The sequence below is a fragment of the Macaca mulatta genome, chromosome X (genome assembly GCF_049350105.2).
Source record: "Macaca mulatta isolate MMU2019108-1 chromosome X, T2T-MMU8v2.0, whole genome shotgun sequence".
Lineage (NCBI taxonomy): Eukaryota > Metazoa > Chordata > Mammalia > Primates > Cercopithecidae > Macaca > Macaca mulatta.
In genome coordinates this window covers 53974290-53997766 of record NC_133426.1, presented here as the reverse complement: position 1 = coordinate 53997766, position 23477 = coordinate 53974290, and the positions used below count along the sequence as shown (strand labels likewise).

Sequence of the window (23477 nt, the reverse complement as noted above, 5' to 3'; positions counted from 1 at the left end):
ACAGTAGCCAAGAGTTGGAAGCAACCCAAATGTCTATTGATGGATGAATGGATAAACAAAATGTATAGCATACAATAGAATATTATTCAGCCTTAAAAAGGAAAGAAATCCTGTTACATGCTACAATATGGATGAACACTTGAGAACATTATGCTAAGTGAAATAAGCCAGTCACAAAAGAACAAATTCCATATGATTCCGCTTATGTGAGGTGTCTAAAGTAGTCAAATTTATAGAAACAGAAAATAGAATTGTGGTTACCAAGAGCTAGGAGGAGGGAGAAAAGGGAGCTGTTACTTAATGGGTATAGAATTTCAGATTTGCAAGATGAAAATATTCTGGAGATACGTTATATAACAATGTGAAAATCCATAACACAGCTGAACTGTACGCTTAAAAATAGTCAAGATGGTAAATTTTATGTGGTTTTTAATCCCAACAAAAAATATTAAAATACCATAGAAAGGCCAGGCGTGGTGGCTCACACTTCTAATCCCAGCACTTTGGGAGGCTGAGGAGGGTGGATCATCTGAGGCCAGGAGTTCGAGACCAGCCTGGCCAACATGGTGAAACCCTGTCTCTACAAAAAAATACAAAAATTAGCCAGGTGTGGTGGCATGTGCCTGTAATCCAGCTACTAGGGGGGCTAAGGCAGGAGGATCACTTAAACCTGGGAGGCAAAGGTTGCGGTGAGCTGAGATCATGCCACTGCACTCCAGCCTGGGCAACAAAGCAAGACTCTATCTCAAAAAAATATATATATACACACACACACACACACACCATAAAAAGGAGAGGGGCAAGGTAAATGAAACAAGAATGACTTAACATTGATAACAATTGAAAGTGGGTAATGCTTTCATGGGGGTTCATTACCTTTGTATGTTTAAAATTTTCCATAATAAAAAGTTCTTAAAGTTCTTAAAGCTTTAGGGGAGCTTGGGATTTGTGAACAGAACTGAATTTGAATCCTAGCTCCACTTTTTAAAAATCAAGGTATAACTCATATACCATAAAATTCAACGTTTTGAAGTGTATAATTTAATGGTCTTTAGTATATTCATAGTGTTGTGCAGCTATCACCACTATCCAGAAGATTTTTATAATCTCAAAGGGTAACCCAGTACGTACTAGTCTTATTCCCCATCCCCACAATCCCTGGCAACTACTAATTTATTCTTCCATCTCTTTGGATTTGCCTATTCTGGGCATCTCATATGAAAGAAGTCATACAATATATGACTTTTTGTGTCTGGCTTGTTTCACGTTAGCATTCTGTTTTCAAAGTTCATTGATGTTGTAGCATAAATCCCTACTTCATTCCTTTTTATCGCCAAATAATATTTCCTTTTATGTATATACCACATTTTGTTTATCCATTCATCAGTTGATAGACATTTGGGTTATCTCCACTTTTGGGCTATTATGAATAAGCCTGCTGTGAACTTTCATGTACAAGTTTTTGTGTGAACATAGCTTTTCAGTTCTCTTGGGTATATACTTAGGAGTGGAATCGTTGGATCATGTGATAACTATGTTTAACCATTTCAGGATCTCTGAGACCATTTTCCAAAGCAACTGCACCATTTTTCATTCCCACTAGCAATTTACAAGGATTCCAGTTTCTCTGCATCCTTGCCAACACTCATTATTTTCCATTTTTTGATTATAGCCATCCTAGTGGGTGCTAACTGGTGTCTCATTTTGGTTTTGATGGGCATTTCTGTAATGACTAATAATGTTGAGCAGTTTGTCACATGCTTATTGGCTAGCTTCACTTTTTAGCTATGTGACTTTGGTCAAGTTCTCTAACCTCTGACCCTCATTGATCGTTTGTCTTTAAAATGAAGATAATAATGCCTCCTGACGTTATTGCAAGGTTAGTGGACGTGAGGTGGGTTTGGAACAGTGCCTGGTACATAGTAGGTACTTAATCGATACCTAATACTACTTTGCTACTTGAGCTGTGGATAGCTTGCAATCTAGTGATTTCACTACATCTGCTGTAGAAGTTAAATGCTGAGATGATAGTGCCCTCTGATTTGCCAGAGCTGTTTTTCTTTTTAACAATCTCACTAGGCCTTTATTTACTATTCTGTACCAATCAACTCCTGTTCTCTGTCCTTTCTAGTTGGAAGGACATGGTTAGGACCATGGAGATAAAAGAGTAAGATAGAACCTGTGACCTTAAAACTTGAAGATGATGGTATTGTCAAATTAGTTCTGTGACTGTGTCATCCATCTCTGTGCTATAAGAGTGAAGAGGAAGGGAATTAAAAATAATTTGTCCAAGAGGTGGCAGGCCTATGGAAAGTATTCAGAACATTGGGAAAGAGAGGCAATAAGGCATTCTAGGCAGGGAAACCAAGTGAGCAAAGGCAGGGAAGCAGGAGTAGTCTTGGAAGTGGGTAGTTAGAAAATTAGCCTGTTAGGAGAGGGGTATTGCGGAATTGAGAGATTCATGAGGTTCTTATTCTATTGTTTTCCATTACCTACTCCAGAATATTTAGTAAAAGAAGTCCTATACCTGGAATCATGAAACTTTTGTTCTAATCTTGGTTCAGCTGCAATTAGCTAGGTCAAGTCATTTATCCTCTCTAGGCCTCAGTTGCCTATGTGATAAAATGAATGATTGGATTAGTTCAGTGATTCTTAATTGGGGGTGTGCATGAGAACCTACTGAAAACTGTTTTGAAATATAGGTGTTTGGATCACACTCAAGACATTGTTCCAGGCTGGGTACAGTGGCTCACGCCTGTAATCCCAGCACTTTGGGAGGCCGAGGCCGGCGGATCACCTGAGGTCAGGAGTTTGAGACCAGCCTGGCCAACATGGTGAAACCCCATCTCTACTAAAAATACAAAAATTAGCCGGGTGTGGTGGCATGCACCCGTAGTCCCAGCTACTCAGGAGGCTGAGGCAGGAGAATTGCTTGAACCCGGGACACGGAGGTTGCAGTGAGCTGAGATCAGGCCACTGCACTCCAGTCTGGGTGACAGAGTAAGACTGTTTCCAAAAAAAAAAAAACAAAAACAAGAAATAAATAATTCCAGCAGATCTGAGGTGAAGCTCAGGTTTGTATATTTTGAAAAAGATCTCCAGGTGGTTGTGATGTACATTCCTAGTGTTTTAAGAGCTACCAAATTGATTAAAAATCACTAGTCCTTGGCTTTCTGGAGTTGAAATCACTTGAATGGTGGCATAATCGGCTTCAGACCAGCTAAAGATTAAGTGTTGTAGTAGAAAGGGTCTTTGGTGACACCAAGAAAATTTGATGTCAGTGTGACCCAGGTTGCTGTTTCCCAACTTGATAGCTCTGAGTATGGCATCTTACTTTTCTGAGCCTCAGTTTCCTCATCTGTAAAATGGGGCTTCTAATACCTGCATGGTGCGGTTGTGATGATGAGAGAGAAAATATCACACTTAGTAACTGTTCCTGGTACAAGGTCAATGGATGCTCAACCAATGACTTGTATGAGTGGTGTGCTGGAAGAAACTATTACCAGGGGACAGCATAAAACTTTACTCCTACCCTGACACATCTGGAGTTACTCATATCTCTAGGCATAAATATGTTACAATACTTTTTGGCTCCTTTGCCTGGATATCAAATGAATATCGACCTTGCTTCACTATCTGCTTACTGGTGTCTCTCCCCTTGTATGTGACATGACTAGCAAATGTAACTAGACTCCTTTTCCATAATCTAGCAAAAGTTTAATGCGTTGAAACTCCTGTTAAACTCCAGAAAATTACCATTCCAACTTAAATGAAAAATAGATTAGTTGAGTTGAAAAAAACCATCAAGGTCCACAGGCTCTAGAGCCAAAATCTGGGCTTTGCTCCTCCTTGTCATATGACCTTGGGGCTAATAATGTATAAAATGGGGATAATAATAATAGGTATGCCCTCACAAGGTTGTTGTAAGTATTAAATGAATTAATGCACATAGTACATATTCAGTATCTGTTAGCCATTATTATTACTACTGTGTACCAGGTCTTATGTGGGAGCCAGGAATACAGAGGTAAATTCTCTATATGGTCAAGGAACTTAATCTGGTGGAGCCGGTATACAGATAATTTCAGTATACTTCAAGTACAGCAATAGAGGCATGTACAGGAAGAGTACTTAACAGTTTACGTCTATTACATAAAAAATAATGATCTCCAGGAAGAAGCACGGTACAACAGAAAGTATGCATTCCAGAGTCAGATCAGCCTGGATTTGAATCCTGCCTACCACTCACTCATTCTGCAACTTTGGGGGCAGTCAATCTCTCGTAGCCTTAGTTTCCCCATTTCTAAAATGGGGTGAAGTTTCTGACTTCTCACCGTTGGAAGTGCAACTATTTAGGTGCCCTGCGATGTAGGGTGCTACTAAGAAAAAAAAGCAAGGACTTTTTAAAAACAGTTAGATAAACTTAGATTTCTATGTATATTTCTACGTCTTAAGTTTTTCATCCATATGTACCTACCTAAGGTTAATGACGAGATAATATATATAAAATATGTACAGCATATAGATGCTGAGCAATAAATAATAGCTTTATTATCTAACAGAAGTCTCTAATGTTATTGTTTGAGGTAAAAACTTAAGTAATATATACCTTGTTAATTTCAGTATTCTAATTTTGAAGAGCCTCAGGGCAAGTTTCATGAAAGGAGTGAAAAAAAACTGGGGGAATGAACACATGTATAACGCTGTCTGTGTTTACAGTAATAATCAAGTTGTAGACTGGGAGAGCATTTTTGTTTTGTTTTTTAAGAGTATTCTGTTCTGGTTGGGCGCAGTGGCTCACGCCTGTAATCCTAGCACTTTGGGAGGCCAAGGCAGGAGGATCACTTAAGCTCAGGAATTTGAGACCAGCCTGGGTAGCATAGTGAGATCTCATCTCTGTATTTAAAAAAAAAAAAGTAAAAAATGTTAAAAGAATGTTCTCTTCTGTCACATACAATCTCAAATTTCACCAAACTATAAAACTTAGTTACTAAACCTCCTGACCTTCTAACAATACAAATCAGCTTCTGTGGCATGACACGTTCTCTTCTTCCCTCCTAGGTCTTTCAGAGCCTTGAAGACCACCATTTGGAAGTGGTGGCGTTTTTCAGGGAAAATGGCTTTCATGGCCTTCTTGCCCATGACTCCGAGTATGCTCTCTACAATATTCCCTCTTACTACAGTTCCCATGCTCTGAAACTGAGCTGGAATGGGAAGAACCTCACTACCAACCAGTTCCTGATGCAAGAAGTAGCCAAGCAGCTGGGCCTGAAGAGGATGAATTTCCCCATATTTGCTGCACTGCTAGGTAGGTCATCCAAAGAAAAGACTGCAGTGATTGGTAGTTTCCTCTTCTGGTGTTAAGAGATGAGGACTAGAGTGATTTAGCCTGTCATCATTAGATTTGTCTTCTTAAAGTCTTCACACTAACCACTGCTGGGGAGAACTCAGCATGGTTTTTGGGCTTCTTGATAGAGCACACTAAAACTCAGCATGTTTGTTTTGTGGGTTGCTACAGGTTATTCCAGAACATTATTTAGATTCCTGTAAACCTTCTTCTTTTGCCACATTTTATAACTCTTTTATGCAGAGTATTCTCCAGCCAAATGTTTTATTAGCCCTAAACAACTTTGGTTCCCCACACAGAGCATTAACATTACTTGCCTAGTGTCTCAATTTAGATCAGAAAAACAAATTATTGATTATGTTTTTCTCTTTGTTTCTTTTGTGCTAATATTTTTTATGAAAATTTCCAAATACACAGCAAAATTGAAAAAGGGCTTTGCAGTAAAAACTCTATATCCACCACCTGTATTCTGCCATTAACATTTTACTATAATTGCCTTATCATATATCTATCCATTCCTTTACCCATCCATCAATCTATCTCTTATTTTATTTTATTTATTTATTTATTTATTTATTTTTGAGACAGAGTCTCGCTCTGTCGCCCAGGCTGGAGTGCAGTGGCACGATCTCGGCTCACTGCAGTCTCCACCTCCCAGGTTCAAGAGATTCTCCTGCCTCAACTTCCTGAATAGCTGGGACTACAGGCACCCGCCACCATGCCCAGCTAATTTTTATATTTTTAGTAGAGACAGGGTTTCACCACATTGGTCAGGCTGGTCTTGAACTCCTGACCTCAAGCAATCCACCTGCCTCAGCCTCCCAAAGTGCTGGGATTACAGGCGTGAGACACTGTACCTGGCCCAATATATCTCTTAAAGATGTGTTTCAAAGTAAATTGCAGAGAGTTGATTATGTTTTGAATTGGTTATTCAAGTACTTAGCACATGAAGGTTAATATTCTGTCTCAGGCATGACCTTTGCTCTATAATTCCAAAGGACATGAGTTTGGATAATATAATAGAGTCAGCACAAGTTTTGGAATTAGGCCATTGGCAAATCACCAAAGTGACATCTCCCTGGTTTCAGTTTCCTCATCTGTGAAATGCAGATAATAATACCTCATGGTGTTATTGGTAAAGTGAAATGAAATAAGGTATACAAAATGCCCAGCACTCATTAGGCAGTTAGTAATTGGTGGCTGCTATTATAGAAGGCAACATGACTTAGGGGATAAGTAATAGCATGGGCTTTGGAGTTACATTCCTAGCTTTTTATCTTGTTGTGTGTACCTATTGGCCAGACCACATTGGGCCAAGTCACCAAACTTATCTGAACCTCAGTTTCCTTATCTGTAAAATGGAAATGATATTGCCATACATAGTCATTATAAAGATGATACATATAATACACATGAAACATATTAAGTGATCAACACAGAGCTACTGTAAGTATTACATTAAGAATATAGACCTATGTGAATTATTTGATCATTTTCTCTCCCAGGACCCCTTTCATGACCTGGAGGTTCTAAGAAAACATTTGTACAGTCAATAAATGACAAATGTACTTTGTAGGTAACCACATCCTCCCAGATGAGGACCTGGCTGCTTTTCACTGGAGCCTCTTGGGACCAGAACATCCTCTTGCATCACTTAAGGTAATGTTTCCTATTTCTTGCCTATACAGATTAGGGGATATGAGGTTTTGATTGGTGTTTTGATGGAATAATTATCTTATATTAGATTTAAAATATTTCACATACATACTAAAGAAAAAAATATTGGTTATGGCCAGGTGTGGTGGCTCACGCCTGTAATCCCAGCACTTTGGGAGGCCGAGGCAGGCAGATCACCTGAGCTCAAGAGTTCAAGACCAAGGCCGGGCGCGGTGGCTCAAGCCTGTAATCCCAGCACTTTGGGAGGCCGAGACAGGCGGATCACGAGGTCAGGAGATCGAGACCATCCTGGCTAACACGGTGAAACCCCGTCTCTACTAAAAAATACAAAAAAACTAGCCGGGCGAGGTGGCGGGCGCCTGTAGTCCCAGCTACTCGGGAGGCTGAGGCAGGAGAATGGCATGAACCCGGGAGGCGGAGCTTGCAGTGAGCCGAGATCGCGCCACTGCCTGGGCGACAGCGCGAGACTCTGTCTCAAAAAAAAAAAAAAAAAAAGAGTTCAAGACCAGCCTGGCCAACATGGTGAAACCCCGTCTCTACTAAAAATACAAAAACTAGCCGAGCATAGTGGCAGGCGCCTATAACCCCAGCTACTCAGGAGGCTGAGGCAGGAGAATCGCTTGAGAGGCGGAGATTACAGTGAGCCAAGATCGTGCCACTACACTCCAGCCTGGGCAACAAAACGAGACTGCATCTAAAAAAAAAAGACAGAAAAAAATTGGTTATGATCAATACCCTTAATATCTCAAGAATTCATACAAATCTATAAAGAAATATACTGATAACCCAATAATGAAATAATGAACAAAGGACAGAAGCAGAAAATTCACAAGAGAGAAAATACAACGACTAGATGTTCAACCTCACTATTGATCAGACATGTAAATTAAATGATCAGTGTGATTTTTCTTTTTCTTTTTTGAGACAGAGCCTCACTCTGTCGTCCAGGTTGGAATGCAGTAGCACAATCTCAGCCAGCTCACTGCAACCTCCACTTCCTGGGTTCAAGCGTTTCTCGTGCCTCAGCCACCCAAGTAGCTGGGATTACAGACATATGAAACCATACCTGGCTTTTTTTTTTTTTTTTTTTTTTTTGAGACAAAGTCTCACTCTGTCACCCAGACCGGAGTGCAGTGTTGCAATCTCAGCTCACTGCAACCTCCACCTCCCAGATTCAGGCAGTTCTCCTGCCTCAGCCTCCCGAGTAGCTGAGATTACAGGCGTGCACCACCATGCCCAGCTAATTTTTGTATTTTTAATAGAGACAGGGTTTCACTATGTTGGCCAGGCTGGTCTCGAACTCCTGGCCTCAAGTGATCTTCCCGCCTCAGCCTCCCAAAGTGCTGGGATTACAGGCATGAGTCACCGTGCTTGGCCAGTGTGAATTTTTTTTTTTAACTTAACAGTTGAACAAATATTGAAAAATTAGCTTACCCACTATTATCAAGACTGTTGCAGCCAGGGCATGGTGGCTCATGCCTGTAATCAAAAATTAGCCAGGTGTGGTGGCACACGCCTGTAGTCCCAGCTACTTGGGAGGCTGAGGCAGGAGAATCGCTTGAACCCGGGAGGCGGAGGTTGCAGCGAGCTGAGATCACGCCACTGCACTCTAGCCTGGGTGACAGAATGAGACTCTGACTCAAAAAAAAAAAAAAAAAAGGACTGTTGTGAGACTGATACCTGCATACACTTCAGGTATCTGTATTCTATTTCCCTCGTTCTTTCATTCTCCTAGATGACTGTTTCATACCTTCTCTGTCTTCAAGCCTCTGATATTTCTCCTCATTTGCTTACTCTCAGTTCATGACCTTACTTCCTATTTTACTGAGAAAATGGAAGCAATGGGAAGAAAACTTCGACGAGTTCTTACCCCCTTCTTCACCTCACCTACAGGAAGGTGTTATCCCCTCTGTGGCCACATATTCTGCCTGCCTCCTATTAATTGTGCATGACCTGTCCATGTTCCTATCTAAGGCCAGTCCCTCTACTTATACTAGGTCCCATCTCTATTTATTTAAAAAAAATTTTTTAAGAGACAGGGTCTTGCTATGCTGCCCAGGCTGGAGTGCAGTGGCACAATCATAGCTCAAGTGATCAATCCTTCTGCCTAAACCTCCTGATAGCTGGGACTATCGGGCACAGCTCCCATCTCCTTTGGCCAACTTAAGAGCATCAGTTCAGCAGTTCTCGCCCTTTTTCTCCTGCATCATCAAGTTTCCTCTTTTCATTGGCTCTTTCCAAATTGTATAAGCATGCATCTATGAAGTTTAAAAATACAACTTTATTTTTTTAAAAAAAGCCTCTCAATCTCACTCTCCCCACCCAAGCTACTGCTCTATATTTCTCCTTATAGAAAACTCCTCTAAAGACTTGTCTACACGTGAGTTTCTTACTGTTCCCTTCCCGTTTGCTTTTCAGTTGATTTGCTGAAATTGCTCTCGACAGGGTCACCAATATAACTTCTCAGTTAATAAACCCAGGGCCAGCTGTCGGTTTTCATTTTACTCGACCAGTCAGCAGCATTTGACACAGATGCTTACCCATTCTTCCATAGAACACTTTTTTCACTTGGCATTAAGGACACTACTCTCTTCTTATTTCCTTCCTACCTCACTGACTGCCGCTTCCCAGTCTCTGTTGCTGCTTCCTTGTCTCTTCCACTTGTTAAAGGTGGAATAGCCCAGAGTTCCATCCTGGTTCCCTTCTCTTTTCTTTTCTGGTTTGTTTTGTTTGTTTGTTTGTTTGTTTTTGAGACAGGGTCTCATTCTGTTGCCCAGGCTGGAGTGCAGTGGGGCGATCAAGACTCACTACAGCCTCAAACTCCCAGACTCAATTGGTCCTCCTACAGCAGCCTCTTGAGTAGCTGGGACTACAGGCACATGCCATCATGGCTGGCTAATTTTTTTTGTATATTTTGTAGAGACGTGATCTCACCATGTTGCCCAGGCTGGTCTTAAACTCCTGTGCTCAAGCGATCTTCCCACCTCAGCCTCCCAAAGTGTTGGGATTATAGCCGTGAGCCACCATGCCCGGCCCCTTCTCTTTTCTGTCTCCACATACGATTGATCTCATATAGTCTTATGATTTTAAATACCGTCGGCCTATTGATGACTCCTAAGTTTTATGTCTTCAGCTCTGACCTCTCCCTTGAACTCCAGATTCTAATATCTAACTGCCAATTCAGTATTTTCATTTACATATCCAATAGGCATCTCAAAGTTATATGTTCAAGTGAAAATTCCTGATCTTCTCCCTAAACATGTTTCTCCCACAGCCTTCCTCATTTTTGTTAAAGGCAGCTTCCTCCTTCCATTTTCTTTCTTTCCTTTTTTTTTTTTGAGATGGAGTCTCGCTTTATTGCCCAGGCTGGAGTGCAGTGGCACAATCTTAGCTCACTGCAATCTCCACCTCCTGGATTCAGGTGATTCTCCTGCCTCAGCCTCCTGAGTAGCTGGGACTACAGGCGGGCGCCACCACATCCAACTAATTTTTGTATTTTTAGTATAGACAGGGTTTCATCATGTTGGCCAGGCTGGTCTCAAACTCCTGAGCTCAAGTGATCTGCCCACCTTGGCCTCCCAAAGTGCTAGATTACAGGCGTGAGCCACTGTACTCAGCCCATCCTTCCGTTTTCTCAGGTTAAAATCCTTGGGGTCATCCTGACTTCCCCCTCTCTCTCCCATACCCCACATCTCATTTGTCAGCAAATACCATCAGCTCTTCCTTCAAAATATACCTACTTCTTACCATTTGCACTGCTGCTGCCCTGACCAAGGCACCATTATTTCTTGCCTGGATTATTATAATAGCTTATTAACTATTGGTCTTCTACTTACACTCTTCCCCTTACCTCCATTTTATTCTCAATATAACAGGAGAGCGACCCTTTAAAAAAAAAAAATGAGATCCTGTCACTTCTCCATTCAAAATCCTTGGCAGGGCACTGTGGCTAACACCTGTAATCCCAGCACTTTGGGAGACTGAGGCAGACGGATCACTTGAGGTCTGGAGTTCGAGACCAGCCTGGCCAATGTGGTGAAACCCCATCTCTACTAAAAACTTAAGAAATGGCCGGCGTGGTGGCTCACGCCTGTAATCCTAGCACTTTGGGAGGCCAAGGCGGGCAGATCGTGAAGTCAGGAGTTCGAGACCAGCCCAACCAACATGGTGAAATCTGATCTCTACTAAAAATACAAAAATTACCTGGGTGTGGTGGTGCGCATCTGTAATCCCAGCTACTCAGGAGGCTGAGGCATAAAAGTCGCTTGAACCCAGGAGGTGGAAGTTGCAGTGAGCTGAGATCATGCCACTGTACTCCAAGCGACAGCGAGACTCCGTCTCAAAAAAAAAAAAAAAAAAAAATTAGCTGGGCCTGGTGTTGCGTGCCTGTGACCTTAGCTACTCGGGAGGCTGAGGCAGGAGAATTGTTTGAACCTAGGAGGCAGAGGTTGCAGTGAGCCAAGATCATGCCACTGTACTTCCTCCTGGGTGGCAGAGCAAAACTCTGTCTCAAAAAAAAAATTCTCCAATAGCTTTTCATGTCACTCTCCCAATCCTTACCATGGCCTGGCCTACAAAGCCCTTTACTGTCTGGCCCCCTCTCATATCTCTGATTTCTTTCTTTCTTTTGCTCTTAGAACCTTTGCACTTATCATTCTCTCCACTTGGAATACTTTTCCCCTCATAGCTATTTCTTCACTCCTGAAGGTTTTCTAAAATTTTGTTCTCAGTGAGGCTTTTCTTGATCACCCTATAAAAAATTATATGCACACACTTCTGCAGTAGGGATTGTCTAGAAAACAATTATGTGCACATGTATGCACATACATACTTGCATTCCCTAGCTTCTTCTCTACTCTTCTCTCCACAGCACTTATCTACATCTAGTACTCTACATCTAGTACACAACCGGTTAATTTTTGTATTTTTAGTAGAGATGGGGTTTCACCATGTTGGCCAGGCTGGTCTCGAACTCTGGACCTCAGATGATCCGCCAGCCTCAGCCTCCCAAAGTGCCTGGATTACAGGCGTGAGCCACCGCGCCCAGCCTACACTGTACATTTTACTTATTTAGTTTGTTTAACTCCCCTCACCCTATCCCAACACATCTACACTAGAATTTAAGCTCCCGTGAGGGCAGAGATTTTTGTCTGTCTTGTTCACTGCTGTTTCCCTGGTGCCTAGGACAGTGCCTGGCACATAGGCAGTAAATATTTAAGGAATGAATAATAAAGCCTTTTGGCAAAACAATTTATAAAAATTCAGAAACCTTTAGGAAATTTATACCCTCTGCCTCAGTAATTACAGTTTGAGGAAGCTTGTAATTAAATCATTGGAAAGTGGGCAAGACGTCATACCTATAATTTATGAAAGCATTAAAAACTTTTTCTTTAAAAATGTGTTAAGGGCCAGGTGCAGTGGCTCATGCCTGTAATCCCAGCACTCTGGGAGGCCGTGGCAGGCAGGTCACTTGAGGTCAGGAGTTCAAGAACAGTCTGGCCAACATGGTGAAACCCTGTCTCTACTAAAAATACAAAAATTAGCCGGGCATGGTGGCAGGTGCCTGTAATCCCAGCTGCTCGGGAGGCTGAGGCAGGAGAATTACTTGAACTCAAGAACTGCACATGTGTGCACATAATTGTTTTCTAGACAATCCCTACTTCACTTCAGCCTGGGTGACAGCAAGACTCCATCTCAAAAACAAAATAATAGTAATAATAATAATAGACGGCACCACGAGGGAAATTTTGTATAATCTCAGAGTGGGAATATTTTATGAGCAAATCCAGTGGTGGTGTGTGCCTGTAATCCCAGCTACTCGGGAGGCTGAGGCAGGAGAATCGCTTCAACCCAGGAGGCAGAGGTTGCATTGAACCGAGATTGCACCAGTACACCCCAGCCTGGATGACAGAGTGAGATTCTGTCTCAAAAAAAAAAACAAAAAGAAAAAAAAGTTTAGGCATCACAAAAACAGGAAAAATAATATATAGTAAATCACCATTATAACATCTTCCAGATCCAACAGTTACCAATATTTTGCCACATTTTCTGGGTTTTCTTGTAGTTGCTAATGTTTTTTTAAAGCAAATCCCTTTCACATTCTTCAGTACACATCTCTAAAATACTTGGGTGATTTCTTACATAAGCATAATGCCATTATTACTCCTGACAAAAATTAATGCTAATTTCTTGGTATCATCTTAATATCCAGTCCATTTTCAGATTTTCCTGATTGTCTTAAAATGGCTTTTTGTGATTAGTTCAAATCAGAATCCAAATGTTGTCAACTCATTATAATATTATATTTAATAGCAAAAAAGCCAAAATGTCTCATGAAAGGAAGCCTGATTAATTGTGTCATATACAGTAGTTATCTCTGTAGGAAGATAGATGATATGTTTTTATTGCTTTATACTTTTCCATGTTTTCCAAATGTTCTGTACTGAGAATGAAGGGGTGAAACTATTTTTAAAGAAAATATTTTAATTGTCTCTCTGTGGATTTACCAAATTTGGATTCCATATCCCCCCTCAACTTCACCCTTTTTCTTAGTGATCCATCTTTGATGTCAGCGTCCCTTGCTTATCTTGCCTTTTCTAGGTTCGAGCTCATCAGCTGGTTCTTCCTCCCTGTGATGTGGTGATCAAGGCTGTTTCTGAGTATGTCAGTTCCATCAAAGATCCCTCAAACCTGGATGTAGTTGGGAAGGATGTTTTCAAACAGTCTCAGGTAAGTTAGCATTCCCCTTCCTAAGAGTCCTCAATTTTCTTACCTTCTTCAGCAACACCAACAGGTCCCTGATCTTTTCTGTGACACCTAAGTTTTCCTAGCTGCTTGTCTTCTCCATGCTTACAAACCAGAGCTCCAAAATTTCCTTTAAAAAACATTACACAGCCTGGATTGAAGTGTCCTTTACCTTTTTTTCTACTGATGATTAAAGTAATATAAGCCTATTCTAGTCCGGGCACATTGGCTCACGCCTGTACTCCCAGCATTTTGGGAGGCCAAGGTGAGTGGATCACTTGAGGTCAGAAGTTCAAGACCAGCCTGGCCAACATGGTGAAATCCCATCTCTACTAGAAATACAAAAAATTAGCTGGATGTGGTGAGGCAGAAGAATTGATTGAACCTGGTAGGCGGAGGTTGCAGTGAGCCGAGATTGCGCTGCTGCACTCCAACCTGGGTGACAGAGTGAAGCTTCATCTTAAAAAAAATAAATCAGTAAAGTAATACAAGCCCATTCTAGAAAATTTAGAAAATGAAAACAAATCACATAAAATCTCATTACCCATAAACAGCTTGCTATAGTTACCACTCTGACATATGTCCTTCTAGTCTTTTTTTTGTTTCAGTGTACACATGGTGGCTCACACCTGTAATACCAGCACTTTGGGAAGCCAAGGCAGGAAGATTACTTGAGCTTAGGAGTTTGAGACTAGCCTGAGCAACATAGCAAGACTTTGTCTTTCCCCCCAAAAAATTTGAAAGTAAATTTTTAAAAATGTACGCATCCCTCACTTAATGTTGGTTCAACTTAACATTTTTCTGCTTTCCAGTAGTGCAAAAGCAATATGCTTTCAGTAGAAACTGTACTTTGAGTACCCATATACCCATTCTGTTTTTCACTTTCAGTATAGTATTCAGTACATTACATGAGATATTCAATACTTTATTATAAAATAGCCTTTGTGTTAGATGATTTTGCCCAGCTGTATGCTAATGTAAGGTATTCTGAGCACATTTAAGGTGGGCTAGGCTAAGCTATGATGTTCAGTAGGCTAGGTGTATTAAATGGATTGTCGACCTATATTTTCAACTTGTGATGGGTTTATTGGGACATAACCCCATCATAAATCAAGGAGCATCTGTGTATCTTAACATAAAGGAGTTCTTGCTCAATGGAAGATAATGGGCAAAGAAAAAAGACTACTTAAAGTGAGTCTACATAAAACAAGAATGAAAATTTCATTATTAATAGTGGAAAAAGAGCTCAACTGGGATTTTATTCTACAAAATGAAATTTAAAATTATGAAAATAAGTTAATTTTTAACAATTTGATTTATATTTTCAATTTGAATTTCTCATTTATTTTTAAAATTAACATACAGTCAAGCCGACTTGTGAATTTTAACACATGTATTGATTTATATGACCATCATCACAATAAGAATACAGAACAGTTGTACTACCCCAAAAAACATGCTATCCCTTTGTAATAACACCCAAACCTACCTTTAACCCCTGGCAACCACCAGTTCATCTTCTGTTACTATGGTTCCGTCTTCTAAAGAATATCACATGAATCATACAGTATGTGATTTTTTTTTTTTTTTGACATGATGCCTCGCTCTTGTTGCCCAGGCTGGAGTGCAATGGTGTGATCTCGGCTCACTGCAACCTCCGCCTCCCTGGCTTAAGCGATTCTCCTGCCTCAGCCTCCAGAGTAGCTGGAATTGCAGGCGCCCACCACCACACCTGGATAATTTTTTATATTTTTAGTAGAGAGGGGTTTTCACCATATTGGCCAGGCTGGTCTTGAACTCCTGACTTCAGGTGATCCACCTGTCTTGGCCTCCCAAAGTGCTGGGATTATAGGCGTGAGCTACCACGCCCAGCCCAGTACGTGATATTTTGAGAATGGCTTCTTTAATTCAACATAATACCTTTGAGATTCTTATAAGTTGTTGCATGTTACCTGTATCAATAATTCATTCCTTTTTATTGCTGAATAATAGCCATTGTATGGATATGCCAGTTTGTTTATCTATTCACCCCTTAAAGAATATTTAGATTGATTTCACTTTATGGTGTTATGAATAGAGCTGCTATAAACATTTGTGTACAGGTTTTTGTATGAACATAAGTTTTTATTTCCCTGGTGTAAATACCTACAAGTGGAGTTTCAGGGTCATGTGGTAAGTGTATGTTTAAATTTATAAGACCTTGCCAAAGTAGCTGTTCCATTCCTTACCAGCATTTGGTATTGTCAGGTTTTTTTCCATTTATTTTTTTTTACTGACAAATGAAAATTATATATATTTATTGCATACAACATGTTTTGAAATATGTATACATCGTAGAATGGCTAAATCAAGTTAATTAACATATATATTACCTCAAATGCTTTTCATTTTGTTGTGGTGAGAACACTTAAAATCTACTTTTTTAGTAATTTCCAAAAATATAATATCTTGTTATTAACTGTAGCCACCATGTTATACAACAGATTGTCAGTGTTTTTTATAACTGTTTTAATAGGTGTGTAGTGGTAGCTCATCATAGTTTTAATTTATGTTTCCCAAGTGACTAATGATGAACATTTTTTTCTTTTTGAGACACAGTCTCACTTTATTGCCCAGGCTGGTGTGTAGTGGCATGATCTCGGCTCCCTGCAGCCTCCGCCTCCCGGGCTTGAGCAGTCTTCCCGCCTCAGCCTCCCAAGTAGCTGGGACTACAGGCGCACACCATCATGCCTGGCTAATTTTTGTACTTTTCGTAGAGACAGGGTTTCGCTGTGTTGCCTAGGCTGGTCTCAAACTCCTGAGCTCAAGCAAGCTGCCCACCTCAGCCTCCCAAAGTGCTGGGATTACAGGTGTGAGCCACCGCGCCTGGCCAACATTTTTGTCCGGAGCATACTTCATGCATATATCCTCTTTGGCAAATGGTTTGTTCATGAACAGTCTTTTGCCTGTTTTTTTAAATTGGTTTGTTCATTTACTTACTGTTGTGTTTTGAGAGTTCTTTATAATGCGTATGAGTGCTTTGACAGATACCTGGTTTGCAAATATTTTCCCCCAGTCTGTAGTTGTCTTTTCTTTTAACAGCATCTTTTGCAGAGCAAAGTTTTACAATTTTCATTAGCGTTTATCTTTTATGGGCCATGCTTTTGGTGTGATGTCTAAGAACTCTTTGCCCAACTGCAGGCATGACTATTTTCTTCTGTTTTCTTTTTTAAAAATATTTTTGAAAAAGAAGAACATTGGCCAGGTGCAGTGGCTCACACCTGTAATCCCAGCACTTTGGGAGGCTGAGGTGGGTGGATCACCTTAAGGTCAGGAGTTCGAGACCAGCCTGGCCAACATGGTGAAACCCCAGCTCTACTAAAAATACAAAAAATTAGCTGGGCATGGTGGCGCGTGCCTGTAATCCCAGCTACTCGGGAGGCTGAGGCAGGAGAATCGCTTGAACCCGGGAGGTGGAGGTTACAGTGAGCCGAGATTACACCATTGTACTCCAGCCTGGGCAACAAGAGTGAAACTTCATCTCAAAAAGAGAAAAAGCAAAACATTTATTGCGTGACCAATCATTGAAATTCTTAAAATGAACTGGATGCTGCTACAGCTGCCCCTTTGGGTATAGGTGTTATTCCTTCACAGAGTACGTGCCTGAATTCATGGTATGCAATTTTTAGCTACCTAATTATACCACTCCTGGTGATATTTTGTCTTTTAGCCTTGGCACTCTAGTTATACTTTATTTTATGCTTGGGAGGGTAGCGACATTTGCCACACATTGACTTCTGAAAGTGGCAGGTGTTAGAGCTGTAGCAGCAGTACAATGTGTGCGTCTTAATGTGAGGCTTTCCAAATAATGATGTTCCCTTGATCACCTCACTTCTACTTTCTGTTTTTCTTTCTTATTTATTTATTTATTTGAGATGGAGTCTCACTCTGTCACCCAAGCTGGAGTGCAGTGACACTATCTTGGCTCACTGCAACCTCCACCTCCTGGGTTCAAGCAATTATCATGCCTCAGCCTTCGGAGTAGCTGGGATTACAAGCACGCGTCCCCACACCTGGCTGATCTTTTGTATTTTTAGTAGAGCTGGGGTTTCACCTTGTTGGCCAGGCTGGTCTTGAACTCCTGACCTCAGGTGATCCATCCGCCTAGGTCTCCCAAATTGCTGGGAGTACAGGAATGAGCCACCACGCCCGGCATGCTTTTCTTTGTTAATTACATAGTTCTATACTTCACATTTTAGAACAAATCATCCATATTTAGTTCATTTCTGTATAAAATATGAGAGGTTGTGTTTTTCATGTGGATGTCAAATTGTTTCAGCACAGTTTGTTGAAAAGACTATCTTTTCCCCATGGAATTGCCTTTGCACTTTTGTTAAAAATCAGTTGACCATGTTTGTGTTGGTCTATTTCTGGACTCTGTTCTGTTCAGTTGATCTATGTGTCTATCCTTTTACCAGTAATACACTATCTTGATTACTGTAACTTTATAATAAGTCTTAAAATTGGTTAGTGATTGCACCATATTCATTAATTCATTCATTCATTCATTTGGAGACAGAGTTTCATTCTGTTGCCCAGGCTGGAGTGCAGTGGCACAAACATGGCTCACTGTAGCCTCAACCTCCTGGACTCAAGTGATCCTGCTGCTTCAGCCTCCCAAGTAGCTGGAACCACAGGTGTGTGCCACCATGCCTGGCTAATTTTTAAATTTTTTGTAGAGATAAGGTCTCACTATGTTACCCAAACTGGTCTCAAACTCCTGGGCTCAAGCAATCCTCGTGCTTTGGCCTCCCAAAATATGAGATTACAGGCATGAGCCACTGCACCCAGCCAACTTTTATTATTTTTCAGTGTTATCTATACTTGTTCCTTTGTCTTTCCATATAAATTTTATTTTTTTAATTACTTTTTTTATTATAATTTAAGTTCTAGGGTACATGTGCACAACGTGCAGGTTTGTTGCATATGTATGCAGGTGCCATGTTCGTGTGCTGCACCTGTTAACTCATCATTTACATTAGGTATTTCTCCTAATGCTATCCCTCCCCTGTCCCCCCACCCCATGACAGGCCCCAGTGTGTGATGTTCCCCACCCTGTGTCCAAGTGTTCTCATTGTTCAATTCCCACCTACGAGTGAGAACATGTGGTGTTTGGTTTTCTGTCCTTGCAGTAGTTTACTCAGAACGATGGTTTCCAGCTTCATTCATGTCCCTACAAAGGACACGAACTCATCCTTTTTTATGGCTGCATAGTATTTCCATGGTGTATGTGTGCCACATTTTCTTAATCCAGTCTGTCATTGATGGACATTTGGGTTGGTTCCAAGTCTTTGCTATTGTGAATAGTGCTGCAATAAACATACGTGTGCATGTGTCTTTATAGCAGCATGACTTATAATCCTTTGGGTATATCCCCAGTAATGGGATGGCTGGGTCAAATGGTATTTCTAGTTCTAGATCCTTGAGGAGTTGTCACACTGTCTTCCGCAATGGTTGAACTAGTTTCCAGTCCCACCAACAGTGTAAAAGTGTTCCTCTTTCTCCACATCCTCTCCAGCACCTGTTGTTTCCTGACTTTTTAATGATTGCCATTCTAACTGGTGTGAGATGGTATCTCATTGTAGTTTTGATTTGCATTTCTCTGATGGCCAGTGATGATGAGCATTTTTTCATGTGTCTGTTGGCTGCATAAATGTCTTCTTTTGAGAAGTGTTTGTTCATATCCTTTGCCCACTTTTTGATGGGGTTGATTTTTTTCTTGTAAATTTGTTTAAGTTCTTTGTAGATTCCGGATATTAGCCCTTTGTCAGATGGGTAGATTGTAAAACTTTTCTCCCATTCTGTAGGTTGCCTGTTCACTCTGATGGTAGTTTCTTTTGCTGTGCAGAAGCTCTTTAGTTTAATTAGATCCCATTTATCAATTTTGGCTTTTGTTGCCATTGCTTTTGGTGTTTTAGTCATGAAGACCTTGTCTATGCCTATGTCCTGAATGGTATTGCCTAGGTTTTCATCTAGGTTTTTATGGTTTTAGGTCTAACATTTAAATCTTTTGTCCATCTTGAATTAATTTTTGTATAAAGTGTAAGGAATGGATCCAGTTTCAGCTTTCTATTTATGGCTAGCCAATTTTCCCAGCACCATTTATTAAATAGGGAATCCTTTCCCCATTTCTTGTTTTTGTCAGATTTGTCAAAGATCAGATAGTTGTAGATGTGTTCTATTAATTCTGAGGGCTCTGTTCTGTTCCATTGGTCTATATCTTCCTTTTGGTACCAGTACCATGCTCTTTTGGTTACTGTAGCCTTGTAGTATAGTTTGAAGCCAGGTAGCGTGATGCCTCCAGCTTTGATCTTTTGGCTTAGGATTGTCTTGGCAATGCGGGCTCTTTTTTGATTACTTACGAACTTTAAAGTAGTTTTTTCCAATTCTGTGAAGAAAGTCATTGGTAGTTTGATGGGGATGACACTGACTCTATAAATTACCTTGGGCAATATGGCCATTTTCACAATATTGAGTCTTCCTATCCATGAGCATGGTATGTTCTTCCATTTGTTTGTGTCCTCTTTTTATTTCACTGAGCAGTGGTTTCTAGTTCTCCTTGAAGAGGTCCTTCACATCCGTTGTAAATTGGATTCCTAGGTATTTTATTCTCTTTGAAGCAATTGTGAATGGGAGTTCACTCATGATTTGGCTGTCTGTTTGTCTGTTATTGGTGTATAGGAATGCTTGTGATTTTTGCACATTGATTTTGTATCCTGAGACTTTGCTGAAGTTGCTTATCAGCTTAAGGAGATTTTGGTCTGAGACGATGGGGTTTTCTAAATGTACAATCATGTCATCTGCAAACAGGGACAATTTGACTTCCTCTTTTCCTAATTGAATACCCATTATTTCTTTCTCCTGCCTGATTGCGCTGGCCAGAACTTCCAACACTGTGTTGAATAGGAGTGGTGAGAGAGGGCATCCCTCTCTTGTGCCAGTTTTCAAAGGGAATGCTTCCAGTTTTTGCCCATTCAGTGTGATATTGGCTGTGGGTTTGTCATAAATAGCTCTTATTATTTTGAGATACGTCCCATCAATACCTAGTTTATTGAGAGTTTTTAGCATGAAGGGCTGTTGAATTTTGTTGAAGGCCTTTTCTGCATCTATTGAGATAATCATGTGGTTTTCGTCTTTGGTTCTGTTTATATGCTGGATTACGTTTATTGATTTGTGTATGTTGAACCAGCCTTGCATCCCAGGGATGAAGCCAACTTGATCGTGGTGGATAAGCTTTTTGATGTGCTGCTAGATTCGGTTTGCTAGTATTTTATTTAGGATTTTTTGCATCAATGTTCATCAGGGATGTTGGTCTAAAATTCTCTTTTTTTGTTGTGTCCCTGCCAGGCTTTGGTATCAGGATGATACTGGCCTCATAAAATGAGTTAGGAAGGATTCCCTCTTTTTCTGTTGATTGGAATAGTTTCAGAATGAATGGTACCAGCTCCTCTTTTTACCTCTGGTAGAATTCGGCTGTGAATCCATCTGGTCCTGGACTTTTTTTGGTTGGTAAGGTATTAATTATTGCCTCAATTTCAGAGCCTGCTATTGGTCTATTCAGGGATTCAACTTCTTCCTGGCTTAGTCTTGGGAGGGTGTAAGTGTCCAGGAATTTATCCATTTCTTCTAGATTTTCTAGTTTATTTGCATAGAGGTGTTTATAGTATTCTCTGACAGTAGTTTGCATTTCTGTGGGATCAATGATAATATTTCCTTTATCATTCTTTATTGCGTCTATTTGATTCTTCTCTCTTTTCTTCTTTATTAGTCTTGCTAGCGGTCTATCAATTTTGTTGATCTTTTCAAAAAACCAGCTCCTGGATTCATTGATTTTTTGAAGGGTTTTTTTGTGTCTTTATCTCCTTCAGTTCTGCTCTCATCTTAGTTATTTCTTGCCTTCTGCTAGCTTTTGAATTTGTTTGCTCTTGCTTCTCTAGCTTTTTAAAGTGTGATGTTAGGGTGTCAGTTTTAGATCTTTCCAGCTTTCTCTTGTGGGCATTTAGTGCTATAAATTTCCCTCTACACACTGCTCTAAGTGTGTCTCAGCGATTCTGGTGTGTTGTGTCTTTGTTCTCATTGGTTTCAAAGAACATCTTTAGTTCTGCCTTCATTTCGTTATGTACCCAGTAGTCATTCAGGAGCAGGTTGTTCAGTTTCCATGTAGTTGAGCGGTTTTGAGTGACCTTCTTAATCCTGAGTTCTAGTTTGATTGCACTGTGGTCTGAGAGACAGTTTGTTATAATTTCTGTTCTTTTACATTTGCTGAGGAGTGCTTTACTTCCAACTATGTGGTCAGTTTTAGAATAAGTGTGATGTGGTTCTGAGAAGAATGTATATTCTGTTGTTTTGGGGTGGAGAGCTCTGTAGATGTCTGTTAGGTCCGCTTAGTGCAGAGCTGAGTTCAATTCCTGGATGTCCTTGTTAACTTTCTGTCTCATTGATCTGTCTAATGTTGACAGTGGGGTATTAAAATCTCCCATTATTATTGTGTGGGAGTCTAAGTCTCTTTATAGGTCTCTAAGTACTTGCTTTATGAATCTGGGTGCTCCTGTATTGGGTGCATATATATTTAGGATAGTTAGCTCTTCTTGTTGATTTGATCCCTTTACCATTATGTAATGGTCTTCTTTGTCTCTTTTGATCTTTGTTAGTTTAAAATCTGTTTTTTCAGAGACTAGGATTGTAACTCCTGCTTTTTTTGTTTTCCATTTTCTTGGTAGATCTTCCTCCATCCCTTTTTTTTTTTAAGCCTATGTGTGTATCTGCACGTGAGATGGGTCTCCTGAGTACAGCACACTGATGAGTCTTAATTCTTTATCCAGTTTGCCAGTCTGTGTCTTTCAACTGGAGCATTTAGCCCATTTACATTTAAGGTTAATATTGTTATGTGTGAATTCGATCCTGTCATTATGATGTTAGCTGGTTATTTTGCTCATCAGTTGATGCAGTTTCTTCCTAGCATCGATAGTCTCTACAAGTTGGCATGCATGTTTTTGCAGTGGCTGGTACTGGTTATTCCTTTCCATGTTTAGTGCTTCCTTCATGAGCTCTTGTAAGGCAGGCCTGGTGGTGACAAAATCTCTCAGCATTTGCTTGTCTGTGAAGGATCTTGTTTCTCCTTCGCTTGTGAAGCTTAGTTTGGCTGGATATGAAATTCCAGGTTGAAAATTCTTTTCTTTAAGAATGTTGAATATTGGCCCCCACTCTCTTCTGGCTTGTAGGGTTTCTGCCGAGAGATCCACTCTTAGTCTGATGGGCTTCCCTTTGTAGGTAACCTGACCTTTCTCTCTGGCTGCCCTTAATATTTTTTCCTTCATTTCAACTTTGGTGTATCTGACAATTATGTATCTTGGAGTTGCTCTTCTTGAGGAGTATCTTTGTGGCGTTCTCTGTATTTCCTGAATTTGAATGTTGGCCTACCTTGCTAGGTTGGGGAAGTTCTCCTGGGTGATATCCTGAAGAGTGTTTTCCAACTTGGTTCTATTCTCCCCGTCACTTTCAGGTACACCAATCAGACGTAGATTTGGTCTTTTCACATAGTCCCATATTTCTTGGAGGCTTTGTTCATTTATTTTCACTCTTTTTCTCGAAACTTGTCTTCTCGCTTCATTTCATTCATTTGATCTTCAATCACTGATACCCTTTCTTCCACTTGATCGAATCGGCTGCT

General features: G+C 40.5%; 1 protein-coding gene across 3 annotated transcripts in view; it reads left to right on the top strand.

Annotated features, from left to right (window-relative positions):
• Positions 1 to 23477, top strand: part of FAM120C (family with sequence similarity 120 member C) — a 119873-nt gene that overhangs the window by 18886 nt on the left and 77510 nt on the right. For all 3 annotated transcript variants that reach the window (XM_015127508.3, XM_015127507.3, XM_028842436.2), the window contains exons 2-4: positions 5062 to 5308; positions 6924 to 7006; positions 13625 to 13753. In XM_015127508.3, the coding sequence (XP_014982994.2) occupies positions 5062 to 5308; positions 6924 to 7006; positions 13625 to 13753 (459 nt within the window). The remainder of the gene's footprint in view (positions 1 to 5061; positions 5309 to 6923; positions 7007 to 13624; positions 13754 to 23477) is intronic.